The sequence below is a fragment of the Triturus cristatus genome, chromosome 2_2 (assembly GCF_964204655.1).
Source record: "Triturus cristatus chromosome 2_2, aTriCri1.1, whole genome shotgun sequence".
In the NCBI taxonomy this organism is placed as follows: Eukaryota; Metazoa; Chordata; class Amphibia; order Caudata; family Salamandridae; genus Triturus; species Triturus cristatus.
Window position 1 is genome coordinate 1191882120 of NC_140582.1, and position 21589 is coordinate 1191903708.

The window sequence follows — 21589 nt, forward strand, 5'->3', positions numbered from 1 at the left end:
AGGTGGTCTAGTATGGATATCCAGTGATTTTGCCATACACTGTTATGAATAACCATCATGTGGACGGCATTTTAGATTACATCTCTGTTTGAGTAGGATCAGTGATTGATTGTGTGGCCTGAATCTGATTCCATTGCATGACACTTACGTCCAGTCCATTGGGGCAGTGCAAATATATGAGTGAAATCACACTCTTCTTAGTATCAGGAGACAACATACCATTTCAAGATGTCTGCCGTTATGCTTCAGTATGACAATGGTTGTCCCTGGTTCATGCCACTCTTAATTTTCCTCATCTTACATGGTTATTATGTTTAGTAATTTGATGTGATTTCTTATAGTGTCACCCGAATGCCGATTTTGAATGCACAGTCACATGATGTGAACTACGTTCTGGCTATTAACATTTGGGACAAACACCATTTCAAGATGTCTGCCGTGAGAACTACAGTGTGACAACCTTTGTCCTTTGTTTATGCTCACTATTGGAAGCTTTATCAGTCATGGTTTTGTAGTGCACTGTTGGATTACATGAACAAGGCTTCTTCGTAGGCTAAAACGCGTTGTAAGTAAACACCTTTGATTTCTCTGGAGTGTCCTGTGATTCGTTTACTGAGAGCACACTACTAGCGACCCTTTGACTTGATTTTACTACCGGCGTGCTCCGCCGGTGTGTGCGCCACCTTCCTTGGGTCCCCGACTTTCGGCAGGAGTGACTGTGTGGAACTTTGTTAATTGAGGACAGCATCTGGACCGGGCTTGTGCGGATTACATTTGGAGCGGATACGAACACTGACGACATCATTGGAGGTAAGCCTGGGGCTTTTTCTGCTTGTTATCTCGGGGTGAGATGGCGGGCTGCCCTCCGGCGGGCGGGATGCTCGTTCACTCCCCGTTTTTGACACTGGCGGACCCAGTGAACATTGCCATTATTACTAGAAAAAGGAAATAACTGCCCTCCAATTTGATCAGATTGGTAGAACCGCAGTAACCATCTTGAGTACGGAGGCGGTTCTGAGATATATCGTCACGCTCGTAAATACAGACTTACTCGGGCGCATTTGCATCACGAGCATTCTTGGAATATTGGTCTGTACTACACCATTAAGCAGCTCAGATCAACACAAGGCAGAAGGAACCTGCATTTGTACAGGGGCTATACGGAATACACAGGACACCAGAGATATTTCAGGGGTGCAGTGCACAATGGATGAGGAAGATGAAAGGAGGGCAGCTGCCCAAATCCTTTTCACACGGAGACAAAAAACCAAAACAACTACAGAGACAACGACGGCACCTTCCCAAACCTTAGAAGACAAAATCAAAACCTTGGAGAAACTCAAAAAGACAGAGATATCCAAATGGTGGGAAGCGATTTCGCTGCAGAACTATATTGATCAAGAGATGATCCCCAGAGGTCTACGGATTTTTACAACACCTACTTATGAAACACCAAACCCGGCGATGTTGAAGGAATGGTCTGAAAATTCCGCACTCAGCTCTAGAAGAATGCTAGTGATTCTGGTGAAATTTGCGTGGATTGATAGAGACCTCATCCTCAAACAGATTCAAGAAGTACGATATGAGCTCAACAAACTACCGGAAGTTGACACAGTGGAGAAGCTTTGCAAGAGTATGAAGGATCGCCTAAAAAAGTATGAAGACGATATAAAAGCACGCAAAGAGCGTAAACTCAATCGTGATTACAATGATTATGAAAGCGGCAGAATTTTGACCTTTAGCCGTAAATATGATTACCTCTACAACGACAAAGAACCATTGGCAACTACTTCCTTCAACAATGATGAGGGACAAACGAACTCAATATCCACAGCCAGTGAAACTGAATCTGATGTTTCAGTAGAAGCAGCCTCTAATATAGATCCCACAGCTCGTCCTGTTAAATTTTTAGAGGAATATTGTCATATGCGCCGGAGTAGATGGACGAAACAAGATACTCCGGCACTGAGAACACAAGGACAGAGGGGCAGAGGCTGGGGAAACGTAGAAACCGCAGAAAAAGAATACAGCAGCGATGGCAGAAGAGGCAGAGCAAGGGGCGGCATGGGAACCAACAGTACATGCTCCAGAAGAGCCCATTGATGGACAGTGACATGGTAAACAAGACTATCATCAATCTATCTAAGAGGGTGATGAACGAAACTGAGAAGATTACTCTATGTTTAGGACTCTCTTTTTGTCCCTCCAAGTCATTTAGTTACACCGATGCCAGAGTAGATTTATTTAAGTTTATTAGAAAACTTAAACTTAAAAAGTGGCACAAATTGAAGAGACTAGGGGAAACGAGAAAAACTAGGATATACACTCCCAGTGACCAGGATAATATTAATGTGGGTAATATTGACACCCTCATTGATATGATACAACTTAATCAGGAAGAGCCTGCAAATACTACAGGACAACTTACTCAGAATTGCGAACACATAGGCCTCATCACTGACTGTAGTGCATCTTCGGGTTTTAGACCCAAATCTACATTTTTTCCTACACTTCCCCACGACACTATAGATACTTTTCACGAAAGTGTTGGCAAGGCTTTGTGTACTTTTAGAGACAGGAGTAAGAGTCACATTTCCCCCGGGAACAACCTCTCATTTCTTCAAAAACAGGCACTCAAGTCACTCATGGAAGACACTGACATTGTTGTCCGCCCAGCGGACAAGGGTGGCAATGTCGTGATCATGGATAGGGACAAATACATTGCAGAAGCACACAGGCAACTCAAGGACGTTAGTTACTATGAGACCATCAGTAGTTAAGGATATAACAACAGCATTACTGAATTGTGGGGCAAACTCACTACCTGGAAAGACAAAGGTATCCTTGAATGGGAAGAATTTTGCTATTTGAGAAATGATCATCCCATTTTGCCTGCTTTGTATTTGCTCCCCAAACTTCAAAAGGATCCCATTGATCCTCCAGGACATCCCATAGTTTCCTCAAGAGGGAGTGTATGAGAACATGTATCTAAATATGTGGATCACTTCCTTAGGGACAATGTCATCCGTCTTCCCAGTTACATCAGGGACACGAAAGATTTCCTTAATAAAATAGACGGTCTTGAATGGGATGATGAGTTCCTTATGATCACTTTAGATGTACAATCCTTGTACACTATTATTGATCACCAGCAAGGACTAGAAGCCTGCGAACATTTCCTCAAAGGTAGACCTGCCCGTTTTAGAGAACATAACAAAATGATCTTGGAAATGATTAAGTATTGTCTTTCCAATAACATCTTTCTCTTCAATGGGGTCCTGTACCGACAGACTGTCGGTACAGCGATGGGTTCTTGCTTCGCTCCCATTTTTGCGAACCTCTTTATGGGGCACTGGGAGGAAGAGATTTTTGCTAACCCTGATTGGAATGCTGATCTTGGCCATGTCTGTATCTGGATGAGTTACATCGATGACCTGTTCATTGTGCGGAAAGGCGATCAACAGGAGGCGATCCGGTTTATTGACAGACTCAACATCAACAACAAAAACATTGTTCTCACCAGTAACATCAGTAAAATCCATGCTGAGTATCTAGGTGTCAAGTTGGACATTAGGAATAACAAAATACATACTACTCTCTTCAGGAAAAGCACAGCAGGGAACAGCGGCCTGCATGCCCTCAGCAGCCACCCCGAGACACTCAAATAGAGTATCCCCTACGGGGAGCTGCTAAGGGCTAGGAGGAATTGCAACACTGAAGAGGCTTACCAGCTAGAGAGCAAAGAAATGATGGCTCGATTTAAAATCAGAGGGTACCTTAATTGGGTGTTACACAAAGCCAAAAAGAGAGCAGATGCAGTGCCCAGATCTCTTACCATAATTGACAAGGAGGGTGAATCCCCTGACAGTGGTGATGACAACACCCGTTTGATCTTGACCTACAACGCTGATTCTAATGGTATTAGAAGAATCTTGGCAAAAAATTGGGACATTCTCAAATGTGACCACACGATTGGTGACCACATTTCGGATAGGCCCAATATAACTTACAGGAAAGGCAGGAGCATCAGGGATATGTTGGTTCACAGCGATGTCACCATCTATCCCAACAGACATGAACATGGTTTGAAGGGATTCTTTCCCTGCGGGCATTGCAAAGCATGCAAAAACAGCATTTTTGTCAAAGGTATCTCTTACAATGGTGTCACCAAAGAAATTGCACAATTCCTCACCTGCAGTACCACCTTCGTCATTTATGTTATCGAGTGCCCATGCAAACTTTGGTACATAGGAAGTACCACTCTGTTGGCCAAGAAACGGGTACTAGAACACTATCAAGCTATCATACATAATGACGAGAAGTATCCAGTGGCCCGTCACTTTAGGGACATATATTTCTCTAATCCAGCCCTTTTGAGATTTTTCATTCTTGAACAGATTACCATCAATCCCAGGGGCGGCAATAGAGTACTGAAATTAAGACAAAGGGAGTCCAAGTACATCGTGGACTTCCAGACCAAGGTACCGGGCGGTCTGAATCAGGATGAGGAATTGGCAATACATCTGAGAGAATATTAGATGACTTTGACTATTCCCCTCATGGGATGCTGCCTTGGGTCTCCTTAGTATACAATGGTTGTAATATATCTGCGATATATATTTTTTAATGTGCAATTTATGACTCTTCCTCCTCTCATGTGGCAGATCTGTGCATTTGAGACTACTATTAAGTTGCACGTGTTTTATATTTTCTTTTTATATTTATTTTTCTCTTTTTTTCCACAGGAAGGAAGGGGCCCAGACACTGGCACGTACACCTCACGGGCAACCTACCCTTTTCACCTTTTCTTCACAGAGCACCATGACTGGTTGTCTTCTGAGAGCACGTATGAATCTGAACTTATATGCCACTTATCAGTACTAAATGGTACTTGCCATGAAGCTCAACCCAAAGTTTCACTTAGATTTCGATTTAGATCGTTTTTATGACCAGCACATGCTAACTTTATTCATCATTGGTCGAGTACTCTTAATTTCTCTATACATTGGCATCTAATCAAGAACACCGTGTTATCCATATGTTTTTGACTGTGTATGGGGGCGCTTGCCAAACATACGGTGTTCTATTAACGTGTATGTTGACTGTGACATCACAACATCAACAAAGGAAAATTGTATTCGCAACTCAACAAATGCACACTATGTGTACTAGTTTGTTCAGCGCTCTATCACTCGATTGGGTCCATTTTATGTATCCAGTTTGCCACAACATTCTCGTTGACTATTACCATATAGCTGGCACCATTAGAGTTTGATCCGGGGTAGACTCATGCAGCCATACTGTGTCTTATTTTTGTTTGGATGGCAATAATGTATTCTGATGAGACCTTATTCTTATGGTCATCACAAATGTATTTGAAATGTAATTATATGATTTGAAGTGGTCTATTATGGATATCCAGCGATTTTGCCATACACTGTTATGAATAACCATCATGTGGACGGCGCTTTATATTACATCTCTGTTTGAGTAGGATCAGTGATTGATTGTGTGGCCAGAATCTGATTACATTGCATGACACTTACGTCCAGTCCATTGGGGCAGTGCAAATATATGAGTGAAATCACACTCTTCTTAGTATCAGGAGACAACATGCCATTTCAAGATGTCTGCCGTTATGCTTCAGCCTACGCAGCAACCCCACACACATACCTATTCCCTGCTGAAGAGAGGCAACTACCTCGAAACACGTGTCCAGGGATGGCTAACGCGACACTCATTTTCATTGTAAACTTTTGGCATAGGCTTACCCGCCGACGCTACTTCATGGACCACAATTCTTTGGGGCAACACGCTGGTAGGACTAGCAGAGTGCGGCCAATCGGATTTTTGTTTATATTCAGGCTCCCTTGAGCCGGTGGGGCTGACGAGCCCATGGCTACGCACCTGCGCGCCTTGAGTGGTACTTTACCTGAGAATATTTTTTGGCAGCCTACGCAGCAACCCCACACACATACCTCCTCCCTGCTGATGAGAGGCAACTACCACGAAACACGTGTCCAGGGATGGCGAACGCGACACTCATTTTCATTTTAAACTTTTGGCATAGGCGTACCCGCCGACGCTACTTCATGGACCACAATTCTTTGGGGCAATACGCTGGTAGGACTAGCAGAGTGCGGCCAATCGGATTTTTGTTTATATTCAGGCTCCCTTGAGCCGGTGGGGCTGACGAGCCCATGGCTACTCACCTCGCGCCTTGAGTGGTACTTTACCTGAGAATATTTTTTTTTTGGCAGCCTACGCAGCAACCCCACACACATACCTACTCCCTGCTGACGCGAGGCAACTACCTCGAAACACGTGTCCAGGGATGGCTAACGCGACACTCATTTTCATTTTAAACTTTTGGCATAGGCGTACCCGCCGACGCTACTTCATGGACCACAATTCTTTGGGGCAACGCAATGGTAGGACTAGCAGAGTGCGGCCAATCGGATTTTTGTTTATATTCAGGCTCCCTTGAGCCGGTGGGGCTGACGAGCCCATGGCTACGCACCAGCGCGCCTTGAGTGGTACTTTACCTGAGAATATTTTTTGGCAGCCTACGCAGCAACCCCACACACATACCTACTCCCTGCTGACGAGAGGCAACTACCTCGAAACACGTGTCCAGGGATGGCTAACGCGACACTCATTTTCATTTTAAACTTTTGGCATAGGCGTACCCGCCGACGCTACTTCATGGACCACAATTCTTTGGGGCAACACGCTGGTTGGACTAGCAGAGTGCGGCCAATCGGATTTTTGTTTATATTCAGGCTCCCTTGAGCCGGTGGGGCTGACGAGCCCATGGCTACGCACCTGCGCACCTTGAGTGGTACTTTACCTGAGAATATTTTTTTTGGCAGCCTACGCAGCAACCCCACACACATACCTACTCCCTGCTGACGAGAGGCAACTACCTCGAAACACATGTCCAGGGATGGCTAACGCGACACTCATTTTCATTTTAAACTTTTGGCATAGGCGTACCCGCCGACGCTACTTCATGGACCACAATTCTTTGGGGCAACACGCTGGTAGGACTAGCAGAGTGTGGCCAATCGGATTTTTGTTTATATTCAGGCTCCCTTGAGCCGGTGGGGCTGACGAGCCCATGGCTACGCACCTGCGCGCCTTGAGTGGTACTTTACCTGAGAATATTTTTTGGTAGCCTATGCAGCAACCCCACACACATACCTACTCCCTGCTGACGAGAGGCAACTACCTCGAAACACATGTCCAGGGATGGCTAACGCGACACTCATTTTCATTTTAAACTTTTGGCATAGGCGTACCCGCCGACGCTACTTCATGGACCACAATTCTTTGGGGCAACACGCTGGTAGGACTAGCAGAGTGCGGCCAATCGGATTTTTGTTTATATTCAGGCTCCCTTGAGCCGGTGGGGCTGACGAGCCCATGGCTACGCACCTGCGCGCCTTGAGTGGTACTTTACCTGAGAATATTTTTTGGTAGCCTACGCAGCAACCCCACACACATACCTACTCCCTGCTGACGAGAGGCAACTACCTCGAAACACGTGTCCAGGGATGGCTAACGCGACACTCATTTTCATTTTAAACTTTTGGCATAGGCGTACCCGCCGACGCTACTTCATGGACCACAATTCTTTGGGGCAACACGCTGGTAGGACTAGCAGAGTGCGGCCAATCGGATTTTTGTTTATATTCAGGCTCCCTTGAGCCGGTGGGGCTGACGAGCCCATGGCTACGCACCTGCGCGCCTTGAGTGGTACTTTACCTGAGAATATTTTTTGGTAGCCTACGCAGCAACCCCACACACATACCTACTCCCTGCTGACGAGAGGCAACTACCTCGAAACACGTGTCCAGGGATGGCTAACGCGACACTCATTTTCATTTTAAACTTTTGGCATAGGCGTACCCGCCGACGCTACTTCATGGACCACAATTCTTTGGGGCAACACGCTGGTAGGACTAGCAGAGTGCGGCCAATCGGATTTTTGGTCATGCCACTCTTAATTTTCCTCATCTTACATGGTTATTATGTTTAGTAATTTGATGTGACTTCTTATAGTATCACCCGAATGCCGATTTTGAATGCACAGTCACATGATGTGAACTACGTTCTGGCTATTAACATTTGGGACAAACACCATTCCAAGATATCTGCCGTGAGAACTACAGTGTGACAACCTTTGCCCTTTGTTTATGCTCACTATTGGAAGCTTAATCAGTCATGGTTTTGTAGTGCAGTGTTGGATTACGTGAACAAGGCTTCTTCGTAGGCTGAAACGCGTTGTAATTAAACACCCTTGAATTCTCTGGAGTGTCCTGTGATTCGTTTACTGAGAGCGTACTACTAGCGACCCTTTGACTGGATTTTACTAACGGCGTGCTCCGCCGGTGTGTGCGCCACCTTCCTTGGGTCCCCGACTGTCGGCAGGAGCGACTGTGTGGAACTATATTTTAATATATATAAAATTTTATATTTTTTGGTTTTTGATAATATAATATTTAATATATATTTTACAATTCTGTGCATATTTTTGGAACATTTAAAAAAAATACAATATATAAAAATATAATTTTTTTTGTATTTTAATAGTATTTCTCCATTCATTTCAATGGGGAATACGTATTTTTTCATTGTTATTACGCGGCCATTTTTTTGTACTTTCCTCCCTTTTCTATCTATCGGTTTCATTTTTAGGTCATTTTGAAAGACGGAACCTCACAGTTGGGAGCTGCGTTTTGTCTCTGAAGGTGAGTTTGTTTTAATTCACTTTTAAGGTAGTTTTAGGGTAGGGGCGTGGTAGTAGGAGTGTAGTTTAGTTTGTGAGAATCGTGTTTGTTTGTTTTTAGTGTAGTTAGGTGTTGTTTTGGTAGTTTAGTGTTTTATTACAGTGTAGTGTTATGTAGTATCAGTTATGTGTTGATTAATTGTGTTCTGTTGTGTTTATTATGAATGTTAATGTTTGTGGGTTTGTATGTGTTATTGTGGGTGGGTGTTGTTTTATTGTTTTTTGCCGGTTTTCCTGAACGTGAAAGGATGGTGGTCTCTACTCTTTTTTTTTTAAGAAAAAAGGAAATGTTACTTAGGACCCGATTATGATGCCGGAGGGAACAGCCTTCCGTCCTCTATGGTGTCGTAAAAATACCTCCCGCATGACCCGCGGCATTTCTGTTGGTCAAATCACGCTGCAATATAGGCCAAATCAGACCGCGGGGGCCGGATGACACAAAACACCATCCACCACGGCCTGATAAGCTGCAAATCTGTCCGCGGCGGTCAGGGAAAGCTGTACAATGGCTTGCAAAGGCCGCTCCTACTGCGGTATGACCGCACATCTAATTACGATGAGAATGCGGAGCTGGCGGACCGAGCACTGCGTCCGACCGCGACTCACGCACATAGGCCAAGTGAATGCCGGGCGGAACCAACCCCACAACAATGCCCAAAGTGTGCCTACACTCCCTGCTGCCCTCAATCACAACACACACGCCACAATGATACACCCCAATTTGCTGGTAAAGAAAGACATGCGCAGCATGGAAGAGACATCTGGAGGTCATCGCTCATGTGGACACACCCACATACCACAGTATAAAACCAACCCCTTCCTAGCTCAGCATCCTTTGCACACCACAAGCCGAGACAGAGACAGGACACCATTGACTCACACAGCACAACATCACACCCACCTAGCTCCACATAACAACACTCTCCCCCATACACCTCACACACATCACATCTCTCCACCACCACCTTGCACCCTGCACCCCTCATCCATTTGCACCATGTCCCCCAAGAAAAATCTAAAATTCACCGACTCAGAGTTGAAAGTGATGGCAGATGAGAGAATCAGGGGAAAACCACATTTGTTCGGGAACCTGGTCCAGCACACCACAGTTGCGCGCAACAATCAGATGTGGGCAAGGATCCACAGCAAAGTCAAGGCCATAGGGACCACCCTATGCACTGTGTGTGACATCAGGATGCAGTGGCTCCACCCCAAGGCCCGGCTGAAGCGTAGGTCCCAGAGGAACCACGCGGCGGCCCCGAAAACTGGTGGCGGCCCTCCCATTACACCACTAACCCACACCGAATGGGAGGAGAAGGTGCTTGCCATAATGCATCCAGAGAGTCTCACATGAATCAAGGGGGGACTGGAGGCTGGTAAGTACCAACAAAATGATCACATCACACTACAATGCACTGTTGTGCACAACAAGTGAGCTCCAATCACACGCCTACACCAAAATCATGTAGAATGCACGTTTCTAATATGAATGGATCACAAGGACAGCATTTCCTTAATCAGCTCCACCTCGCAGGTAGGTTGTCAGCTCATGCACCCTGGCCTCCTTCCCAAACAGCATGGCTCACCCTCCCCCCCTCACAGCTATGTGGCAGCTAACACAATCGAAAGAGCCTCTTAACAGGTAGCCATCCATCTTACTGGGGAGTGGTTGTTGAGACCTGACAACAAGACCACAACTCCCCCAAGGCCCTCTGTCTCCCCTCACAAACAGCATGGAGCCAAATGACGCCCACATCTCGCACTTGGTAGCCAACTCTAGAACCCCTCATAAGTATTAGGCCATGCACATACCGCCAATACCATTGAGAGGCCACATGATTCACAGTGTCACTGATGAAGTCACATGTAACTGCAAAGCAAAACACAAGAACGTGAGCACAAAAAGCCAATGTGCAAGTCCCATTGCCTCAAAGCACAGAGACTCGGATCAACACAACACATGCATGCAAACTCTGTCAACCCTCACAAACCACAGGAGGTAAGTACAAAAAGCACAACACAAATCATGAAGTTGCGGCATAGTAGTCAGATACACATAGAAAAGTCCCAAATGTCCAAGCATGACCTGATTCGGGTGAGCAAGAAGTTAGAACATGAGGACATGTCCTAGGAAATACAATATCTGTCCCTATGAAATTTGCCTTTCAGCTATGTCACATCGCTAATGAGCAATGTAGGTATCCAGGGCTTTAAGTGGGTTTAAAAAACTGGGGGGTCTCTCAAAGGGGCGTGGCCAATGTAATGAACGCCGTGGCCTAAAAACCTTAGCTAAAAATCTGTGCTTAGCATATTGGACCACCCGAATTGCATTTTTATGACACTGCCATTGCACCCAGATATGTGATACAACAAGTAACATGATACCTACAACAGTTCTGGAGTTCTGGCTTTGTCAATGTTTGGCAGTTGCACAAGATAAAGAAGCAGCAACTATGGCTTGCATCTAACATTGAAAAAGCTTCCACTTAAAGCCCTGGTGACACCACAACGATGTTGCTGCTCATGTGTCTCCAAAGGAGTAAATTTCAGAGAGAAAATGAATCCGTAAAGGATTTCACTTCCCCACAATGCTCACCTGGCATGACGTCATGCCATAACTTCTCCTCTAGTGAGAAGTGAGGAGTGTGACCATGCGCACAGCGATGTGCCTGCTGTCATGGCATTCTAGCAAAAAGAACATAGTGCCTGTGGCAGGGCACAAAGCAGAGCCCGATAGAGACCTGTATCGAGGCCCCCTTAAATAAATGACGGTGCCCAGCACCAGTGAGACCCGGCCCACTTAAAGCCCTGTATGTACCTCAACATCATGTGCGACTGCTGACAAACTGACATGGATGCCTTGTAATGCCAAGGTAAAAGTCAGTTCATCTCAAATTAAATGTTGCAAACAAGAATATCAAAGTTGTGCTGTGTGCCGAGCATGCTGACAATATAACCCCAACCCAACAGGAGACTCGCTAGCAACAGCACGTGACCGTGCCATGGACGAGCCCAGCCAGTCCCCCCCCCCCCAGGATGGTGAACCCTCGGATGCAGAGTCCCTGGTCTGTTCAGGTGAGGAGGACCGACCTAGCCCCTCCGGTGTGCCCAGGACAGCCCATGCTCAGGCCCTCACTGACCCCGCCACCACCGCCGCGACTCCCACAAGAGCTGCACCGCCAATGCAGACCCCTGCAGCAACGACATGTGTGTCACCCATCTTCACCATCACCACCGCTGCTGACAACACTGTCCCTGTGCCAGCAGTTGCGAATACCACCTGGCACACCGGGGATGCTGGGGACGGTGTGCAGTGGCGGCGCCAGGCAACGTCACCAGTCTGTGGCTTTAGAGCGGTTGGCAGGCCAACTGGGGAACAGCCACGGACAATTAGACAGAGGCCCTGGACACTGTGCAAACTGTCCTCAGTGCATACCAGCAGAACCAGGGCCAGGTGGGCCAGTTCCTTGAAGAACTGCGGGAACCGCGCCTGCTGCAGAGGTCCATGGACACACGCTTGGGACAAATTGCTGAGTACATGGGCCAGCTTGTGGGTGCGCCGAGGGACATGCCTGCTGCTCTAATAGCTGCCCCCCCCCAGCCAGCCATATGACAGCCACACCACCTCAGCAGCGGCCAGATGGAGGGGTGAGTCACACCACGATGAATCCTCAGACACCTCTGAGCATGCAGCAGGTTCCCCCCCTGGCAAACAGCAGAGGGAGCATTCGAAAAAGACCCCGTGACGATCATGTGGCACAGCACTGTGCCGTATCAGTTCATGGAGCAACCGCTGATGTCACCACTGTAACACTGAGCATTGACTCTGTCGTAAATCAGAACCCACATTCCCACAAGGATGGGAGTGTTCGGCTGGACTTTGAACCTCTACCATTGTGTGTTCTACCCTAACTATCCATGTACCATCACTTTCAACTTCACCCCTCACCTGTCACTTATTGTAAAATAAACACAACTCACAATAGTATGCCTTGGTGTCAAGTGCATCTTCATCACAATAAGTAGCATGTTGATTCACATTGCTTTGTATCCGAATATATAAAAGCAAAAATCCAATGAGAGAGTGGAGGAAGCTGGAAAGACAAAAGACAATAACAGTGCGTTGACATATTATGGAACAACCGCAAAAGCACACCACGAGGCAACACTGTACAATAAGCATTACAGATAACACCGACAAACACCATCAACACAAACAGTAGAGGGACTGAACCACACAACTACACCTCCCAACACAGTCCACCCATTAGCATCCTGCTAAATGCAGCTCAGCTGAAATGCTTACTTGTGACACCGTTGTCGTGTGTCACCAAGGTTGGTGCGGGTCAGTGCTGTGATTCTCTAGGTACATGTGTGTCGCGTTATCATCCTACATCAGTAGAGGTAAGATACATTGTGATCGGTGTCTGCTGAGGAAGCTACCACAATCCACTCGAGTCTCTGTACCTCTTCCTGCCCAAATCTGGTGAGACACTTCAGTCCCATTTCAAGTAAGCATAATGACTGAACTGCATTTACCGGAATGCTAAGGGATGGGCTGTGCTGGGAGGTGAAGCAGTGGGCTCCCATCCTCCTAAGAACATCAACATGGACATGACAGAAGTTGTCACAGATCACATAGCGCAGAACAATGAAATTCTTAGCAGTTGCCCACAAGAGCCCACATTACACCACATCCTGTCATGTGGATGATGTTCACATTGTCGCACTCACACACTCAAGTACTGTTGCACAGGGCTTTTCATGTGACGTGTGCAATTTATGCATGTTTACCCACATGAACACCAGTCCCTGACAACATACCCACGCTAAATCTATTTTCCAAACTTACTTAGCTTCTCCTGCATGACCACAACTGCTGCGTGCACAGGCCAGGCATCATGTATACAGGAACTGTTGCACAACATGTTCCTTTTGTGTCAATGTTCTCCTAAGTCCCCCTTATGTGATTGTGGATAGTCATTTGTGGCCTCATATTCACATAGCGAAATCATACGTTAATAAGTGTGCATGCACAATGGGCCTCCGTTTAGACAAGTAGTCGCTCCCACATCATCCCGGAGACCTTCGAATTCCAGGTACTCCCACTGCTGAACATGGCACTCCCACTTTTTTCTCAGTGAACTGACACACAAATTATTGATAGCATCTGATACTGAAGGCCGTTGCACACTTTTTCAGACTTGTGGGCTCTGGCCTTGTCCCTTCCTTTCATGCTTTTCCTGGAGTACCACCGGGTGTCATTCCTCAAAATTCCATACTGCATTTAGCGGTTGCAGATCATTACTTTGGCTGTACAGCTGAGTGCTGGTTCTAAGAGTGCTCTCATGCCATGTCTGACCGTCTTGTGGGCCAGGCCGAGCCCGGTCAGTTGCAACTGTACCGTGACCACATGCAGCTTCTCTTTGGATGTGTCCCATTGGCTGTTCTGCTCATCAGTTATAGGCTAACGTTGCGCTATGCCTATTTCACCTGCGTGCAACCTGTCTTTTCATGCAGAAAATGTCTGTTTGAGTGGGCAATGGATGTCTGCCTTTCAAACACATACCTTGCTGACCTTGTTCATGAGCTGTGTGAGAGTCCTTTGTTGGTCCACGAGCTGGACTGCTTTGGTGAGACACTTTCAATGTGTCAGACAGGCTGACAGCTGCGCCTGTGCATTTGCGCAATGGCTCCTGTGCCATGCCTAGACCAAACCTCTCCCAGGTCTCCCAGGTTGCGATGGGATGGTCGTTGCAACCTCGTGGTGCGAGGAGCACCTCTATTTATTCATACTGCTAGATTGGATGGCGATCGTCTTTTGGAGATGATTGCCTTCGAAGCTGCCTGTGACTTCTTGGATTCATAACTACTTAGCAACAGGAACGGTTGGTGACTGATTCAATTTCCGTGGACCTTTCTTCACGCCTCCTGACAAGAATTGTCATCTAGCTCACTGGCTGTAGCCATGCCAGCTTTGGCTTTGACTATGCTGTGCTCTGCGGTCTGTTTCACTTGGTACCACAGACCTGAGCAAGGGGGCTGTCATCTGACCATTGTGGACATTGTCATCTGGCGTGAGCCCGGCTTCCATCGTGTAGATGTAGCGCACAAATATTACATGGGGTAGTTTTTATGCAAGTACCCAGGACTCAAATCGGGGTTTTTTAAATACACTACACCCTGCCCTATGGGCTGTTTATGGCCTATCTTAGGGAAGACATATCTATTAAAAAAGAAGTTTAACTTCTGTCAAAAGGTTTATTTTACTAGGTGAATTGATAGCTTAACACTGCATTACAGGCTGCAATGGAAGGACTTAGACATGTTTTAATGGGCTACTTCAGTGGGTGGTACAAAGATTGCTGCAGGCCTAATAGTAACATTTGATTTAAAGGCCCTGGATTCAGGTAGCACCATATACTAAGGAAGGATATGAGAATTAAAATGCTGATTAGGTGTAAACCAATGTTACCATGTTTTCAGGTGAAAGAACAAGCACTTTAGCACTGGTTAGCAGTGGTAAAGTGCACAGTCATAATGGCAATAAAATGTACAAAAACAGGAGAGGTGATGGCAAAAAACTTGCAGGTGACACTGACGGGAGGGCCAAGTCCAACAAAGCGGTTCTATACACACAAGCTCTCCTGTTTTTCAAATTTCTATGCACCCGTCAAAGGAGGATCCATGAAAATAAGTTTAAGAATGATGGAGAAAGCTGAAATAACAGAAAAAAGCTTATAAGAGCAAGAAAAAAAGCATCCAGTATTTAAAGAAACAAACAACCACAGAAGTCAGTGAGCATTGGGAACTTCACATATAAATACCATTTTCAAAAAGCTGTCAAGTTTTCTGATTGATGCAAGAACAACCTGCAAATCCCAATTCTACAGAAAACATTTTACTAAATAGAATCACTGTAAGAGCAAAGGCACGGCCATGCCATTGTAAATGTTTCCAAAACCAACCTATGTCTAGACTCTGTATGAGGTAGCTATAACAGTGCACACCTCTAAATAACAAATGCACTGCATAGTAAGTACTTGATAAAATCTGGGTTTGGAAACCCCGAAGAAAGCAAAAAGTCCAAAGACACTGTACCTATAAAACTATAACCCAGATAAGTGAAGCCTAAACGGAAAATGGGTTCTACTATTTAGAAAACAGAACACTGTCCTAGCCTGTTCTTACTCAGCAAAAATGTATTGTGTAAAAAAAAAGGTATATATATATATATATATATGGTCCTTGAATTCCAAGCGCAATTAACACACCTGCCTGTGGGAGGAGGAGCTTTGAGTCTACTTCAAAGGGAGTGGTCTCTCAAGCCCACGAGGAACCAACAGCCTGTGGGACCGGCACTGATGACGGCCATTTCGGCCAGAAACGCGTCTGCCATGGATGTTTCACGGACTACAGGAAAGCGTTTATCATGCTGAATAAATCCTTTTTTTGTGCCCAGAGCATGTGTCCCGCTGATTTTATTCAAAGATCAGCATTTGGTGGTGAAGTATAGCCGGTTTTCGCTGATACCGGCAGGGGCACGCCCTCTCGTTCTGGAGCTCCGCGCAATCAGCAATAGTTGGTGCAGTACGAGAAGTACTAACGCGGCGCCCCCCCAAGCAGAAGTATTTCCATTAGGACATTATCTAAGCAAGGGGAGAGAGGAGGCGGCATTGTGCTGCCTGACAAGGGCACAATCCAAGGTTTCAGCTGGATCATCATTTTCAGGACTTCTGAGGTGGAGTGCAGCCCAGCGCCAAGAAATTGGGGACAATATTGCTGTCCAGAGTTCCATATCACTGGATTAGGAACCTCGTGTGGACTGCATTTACCATCATGCATTGGTCCTTGAATTCCAAGCGCAATTAACACACCTGCCTGTGGGAGGAGGAGCTTTGAGTCTACTTCAAAGGGAGTGGTCTCTCAAGCCCACGAGGAACCAACAGCCTGTGGGACCGGCACTGATGACGGCCATTTCGGCCAGAAACGCGTCTGCCATGGATGTTTCACGGACTACAGGAAAGCGTTTATCATGCTGAATAAATCCTTTTTTTGTGCCCAGAGCATGTGTCCCGCTGATTTTATTCAAAGATCAGCATTTGGTGGTGAAGTATAGCCGGTTTTCGCTGATACCGGCAGGGGCACGCCCTCTCGTTCTGGAGCTCCACGCAATCAGCAATAGTTGGTGCAGTTCGAGAAGTACTAACGCGGCGCCCCCCCAAGCAGAAGTATTTCCATTAGGACATTATCTAAGCAAGGGGAGAGAGGAGGCGGCATTGTGCTGCCTGACAAGGGCACAATCCAAGGTTTCAGCTGGATCATCATTTTCAGGACTTCTGAGGTGGAGTGCAGCCCAGCGCCAAGAAATTGGGGATAATATTGCTGTCCAGAGTTCCATATCACTGGATTAGGAACCTCATGTGGACTGCATTTACCATCATGCATTGGTCCTTGAATTCCAAGCGCAATTAACACACCTGCCTGTGGGAGGAGGAGCTTTGAGTCTACTTCAAAGGGAGTGGTCTCTCAAGCCCACGAGGAACCAACAGCCTGTGGGACCGCCACTGATGACGGCCATTTCGGCCAGAAACGCGTCTACCATGGATGTTTCACGGACTACAGGAAAGCATTTATCATGCTGAATAAATCCTTTTTTTGTGCCCAGAGCATGTGTCCCGCTGATTTTATTCAAAGATCAGCATTTGGTGGTGAAGTATAGCCGGTTTTCGCTGATACCGGCAGGGGCACGCCCTCTCGTTCTGGAGCTCCGCGCAATCAGCAATAGTTGGTGCAGTACGAGAAGTACTAACGCGGTGCCTCCCCAAGCAGAAGTATTTCCATTAGGACATTATCTAAGCAAGGGGAGAGAGGAGGCGGCATTGTGCTGCCTGACAAGGGCACAATCCAAGGTTTAAGCTGGATCATCATTTTCAGGACTTCTGAGGTGGAGTGCAGCCCAGCGCCAAGAAATTGGGGACAATATTGCTGTCCAGAGTTCCATATCACTGGATTAGGAACCTCATGTGGACTGCATTTACCATCATGCATTGGTCCTTGAATTCCAAGCGCAATTAACACACCTGCCTGTGGGAGGAGGAGCTTTGAGTCTACTTCAAAGGGAGTGGTCTCTCAAGCCCACGAGGAACCAACAGCCTGTGGGACCGGCACTGATGACGGCCATTTCGGCCAGAAACGCGTCTGCCATGGATGTTTCACGGACTACAGGAAAGCGTTTATCATGCTGAATAAATCCTTTTTTTGTGCCCAGAGCATGTGTCCCGCTGATTTTATTCAAAGATCAGCATTTGGTGGTGATATATATATATATATTCACAGAAAAAACCATAGGTTTCAGGCACGTTATAGTTAGGAATTAGCATTTAAAAAACCTCAGAAATGCACTGAAAAAACCATAGGTTTCAGGGGTGTTATAGTTAGCTGGACTTTTCACTCGTACAAAACCATTGAAATTCCCCCGTTATAGTTAGTTCAGCTAACTATAACTCGCGCGCCCGCAATGCACTGCTGATGACGTCACATATTACATCACTCATGACATGGTCAGTGACATCACTCATGACATCACTGATGACATCTCAAATGACATCACTGATGACATCACTGATGACATCATCCAGTGAATGTGTGTTTTTCTGAAAATTAAATATGTTTTATATATGTATATCTCAAGGTCGATGGAAGAATAAATGGGTATATAAGTGTCTAAATGGATGATTTGTTTTTGAAAAATTGATTGTGTAACTGACTGATTAAGTGTATCATAGTGAATACATGGCTTAGTGAGTAATGTTTAAATATGTAAATATCTGTATCAGTCTCTCACTTTGTGTATAAGTGGCTGCATGGGTTGGTGAGTAGCTACATGGGTGTCTATATAGGTTATTAGTTGGTTTTTTGAGTATCAGTCTGAGTGTCTGCATGGTTCGGTGGGGGGTATTACGTAGTGCATAGGTGCATGAATGAGTGACTCACTGTTTGTATGGGTTGAACACAGCATGTGTGCAGGACTGTATGGGTGGATGAGTGTGTGTATGGGTGTGTTAGTGAGTGAATGACTGTCTCAATAGTGTCTTTATGAGTAACTACATATGTTTTAAACTAGTATATGTGACTATTGGTGTATATATGTGAGTATATGTGAGAGTGAGAGATTGAAAGAGTTCCTGTATGAATAAGTATGTGTTTCTATAAGTGATTGTTTAAAAGACTAAGTATGTGTAAGTTTCCGTAGAAGTAAGTATGGTGGTGTGTGTATAACTGTATATGCAAGTAAATGTATGTTTGATTCTTTATTAGCATGAGTGACTGTGTGTGAGTAACTCTATGGATGAGTGGCATTGTGTAACAGGATGTATAGGTGTATGAGTACATATGATGAGTGAGTACATATATGAGTGACTGTATAGGACTGTTGGTGAATGAGTGGATGTGTATGTGGATCTTAGAATTACTGAAGAGGTTGTTGTAACTAGTATTGGTATGTCCATTGTTTTGAAAATTTTAGTCTCTATTTTGAATGTGTGTATCAAAGGTTATATTAGGGTGAGAGGAGGTCTGCCACTCTATCACAAGGATGATGTCATCAGTGATGTCATCAGTGATGTCATTTGAGATGTCATCAGTGATGTCATGAGTGATGTCACTGACCATGTCATGAGTGATGTAATATGTGACGTCATCAGCAGTGCATTGCGGGCGCGCGAGTTATAGTTAGCTGAACTAACTATAACGGGGGAATTTCAATGGTTTTGTACGAGTGAAAAGTCCAGCTAACTATAACACCCCTGAAAACTATGGTTTTTTCAGTGCATTTCTGAGGTTTTTTAAATGCTAATTCCTAACTATAACGTGCCTGAAACCTATGGTTTTTTCTGTGAATTTCAAAGGTTTTTTAAATGCTAATTTCTAACTATGCCTACAGAGATAGGACATGTGAAGAAAGAAGAAAAAATGCACAGAAAGAAAAAAAAGAAGTGCAGAAAGAAGCAACAGAAGTCCTCAAATACGAAGATAAGTGCAGGAAGAAGGATAACGTGCAGAAAGAACACACAGAAGAGCAGAAAGAAGCCTTGTTGCAAAATCATCCTGTACCCTCAACTTTTTCAGACGGATACTGGTGGTAACTGAGTCTGACTAACCAGTCCTAGAGCCAGTGCTATGTTAAAAGACACTTAGAATACAGTGAAAACACCTACATACACTAGGGAACATTATGCGTTGGGGTCCCCCTGTGATTAGCATGACCTCCTCTGTAAGCCCCTAGTATATAATAGGGCATGGGGATTAAAACTACCTCTTAAAACAGGCCACAGGGTGTTTTTGCACACGTTAACTCAGGCCCCGTCCCCTCCATTCACCACTGTGTAAACACGCCCTGTGTCCATTTTTAGTTGGGAGATTAAGTTCATTTGAATCCTGAGGGTCCCTAGGGTCCAACTAGCCCACTAGGTACCTCCAGTAAGTGCCACAGAGCTGCGTTGCAGAGAGGTGTAAAAAGTGGTACGGCCTGGACCACCTCTCTGCAATGCAGCTCAGTGGCGCTTACTGGAAGCACTTGGTGGGCTAGTTAGCCCCCAGGGGCCCTCAGTATTGAAGGGAAATTATATCCCCAATTTAAAACGTGCCATAGTGCGTGTTTGCACACGTCACCTCAGGCCCCGTCCCCTCCCTTCACCACTGTGTAAACGCGCCCTGTGGCTGTTCTAAGTTGAGAGATTAAGTCCCCTTGAATCCTAAGGGTCCCTAGGGTCAAACTAGACCACTAGGTACCTCCAGTAAGCGCCACAGAGCTGCGTTGCAGAGAGGTGTAAAAAGGGGCTTGGCCTCAGAACACCTGGCTGCAGCGCAGCTCCCTGGCGCATACTGGAGATGCCTGTTGGGGGCGCGTTTGCAGAGTGCTGCACGGAGGGGGCATGGCCTCCGGCACGATGCCAGTCTTTTATTTATTTTAGTTTTTTAAGAAGGGGGGCTGTTTGGTTCCCCTTCTTATTCTAATGTATTGGCCCTGATGACCCCATCCCCCAGGGCCAGTCTCCTAATTATATTTTTTTGACCCCAATCCCCAGGGCCGGCCACTGTTTTTTATTATTTTTAAAAAATATATATTCATAGACACACCTAGGACATGCTGGACAAACCGTACGTACCTATCACCATGACGATTTGCGTGATATTCATTAAAAGGCGACTATGCATGCAATGAATCCACGTGGAATGTATTTACACCACTAGTGAAGCTCTGACATGTCTGATGCCCTACCGTGCCTAATCCTGGTAGACACCCTTGTCGTTTATTTATACAAACATGGGTAGCTATTGACGGGCACATTTAATACACATGCACACCAAGCCATTCAAAGGGGATTCGACAAAAATTCGACCAAAACTATGCAAGAAACCCCCCTCACGGTTAATAAAACACACATCCACTGCCGGATGTGTAATACTTTTTATTTTACTCTCTGGAAAGGGGACGAACATCACTTGAGAGTCACAGCGTGCTCCTGACAGAGCCCAATGCTGTGTTACACCCACCATTGCCTGCCGAGTGCCACACACCTCTGTGTTGTATTCCACTAGCTAGTGCATATGCTATGACACTCTCTAGCCCATGTGCACTGTAACACCACCCCGTGAATATGTCATGCCACACTTGTCTTCGCACGGGTTATATTGCCCCATCTAACGTGCCTTTCTCGATGCCTATGTTATAACGCACAGTGCTATGCCATACATATTACAATCTGGGATCCATATCTTTGTCACAGTGCATAT

At 45.8% G+C, this 21589-nt stretch overlaps 1 protein-coding gene across 2 annotated transcripts in view; it reads left to right on the plus strand.

Moving 5' to 3' along the window:
* LOC146863360 (uncharacterized) overlaps positions 1 to 21589 on the plus strand; it is a 219433-nt gene that overhangs the window by 101796 nt on the left and 96048 nt on the right. Inside the window, exon 2 of one of the 2 annotated variants that reach the window (XR_014978600.1) lies at positions 4746 to 5810. Coding sequence is in view for 1 of the 2 variants with exons in the window: in XM_085643360.1 (XP_085499486.1) it covers positions 4746 to 4846 (101 nt within the window). In the remaining variant the exon portion in view is untranslated. Of the gene's footprint in view, positions 1 to 4745; positions 5811 to 21589 lie in introns of those variants that run through there. The other variant, XM_085643360.1, reaches the window with a different exon arrangement.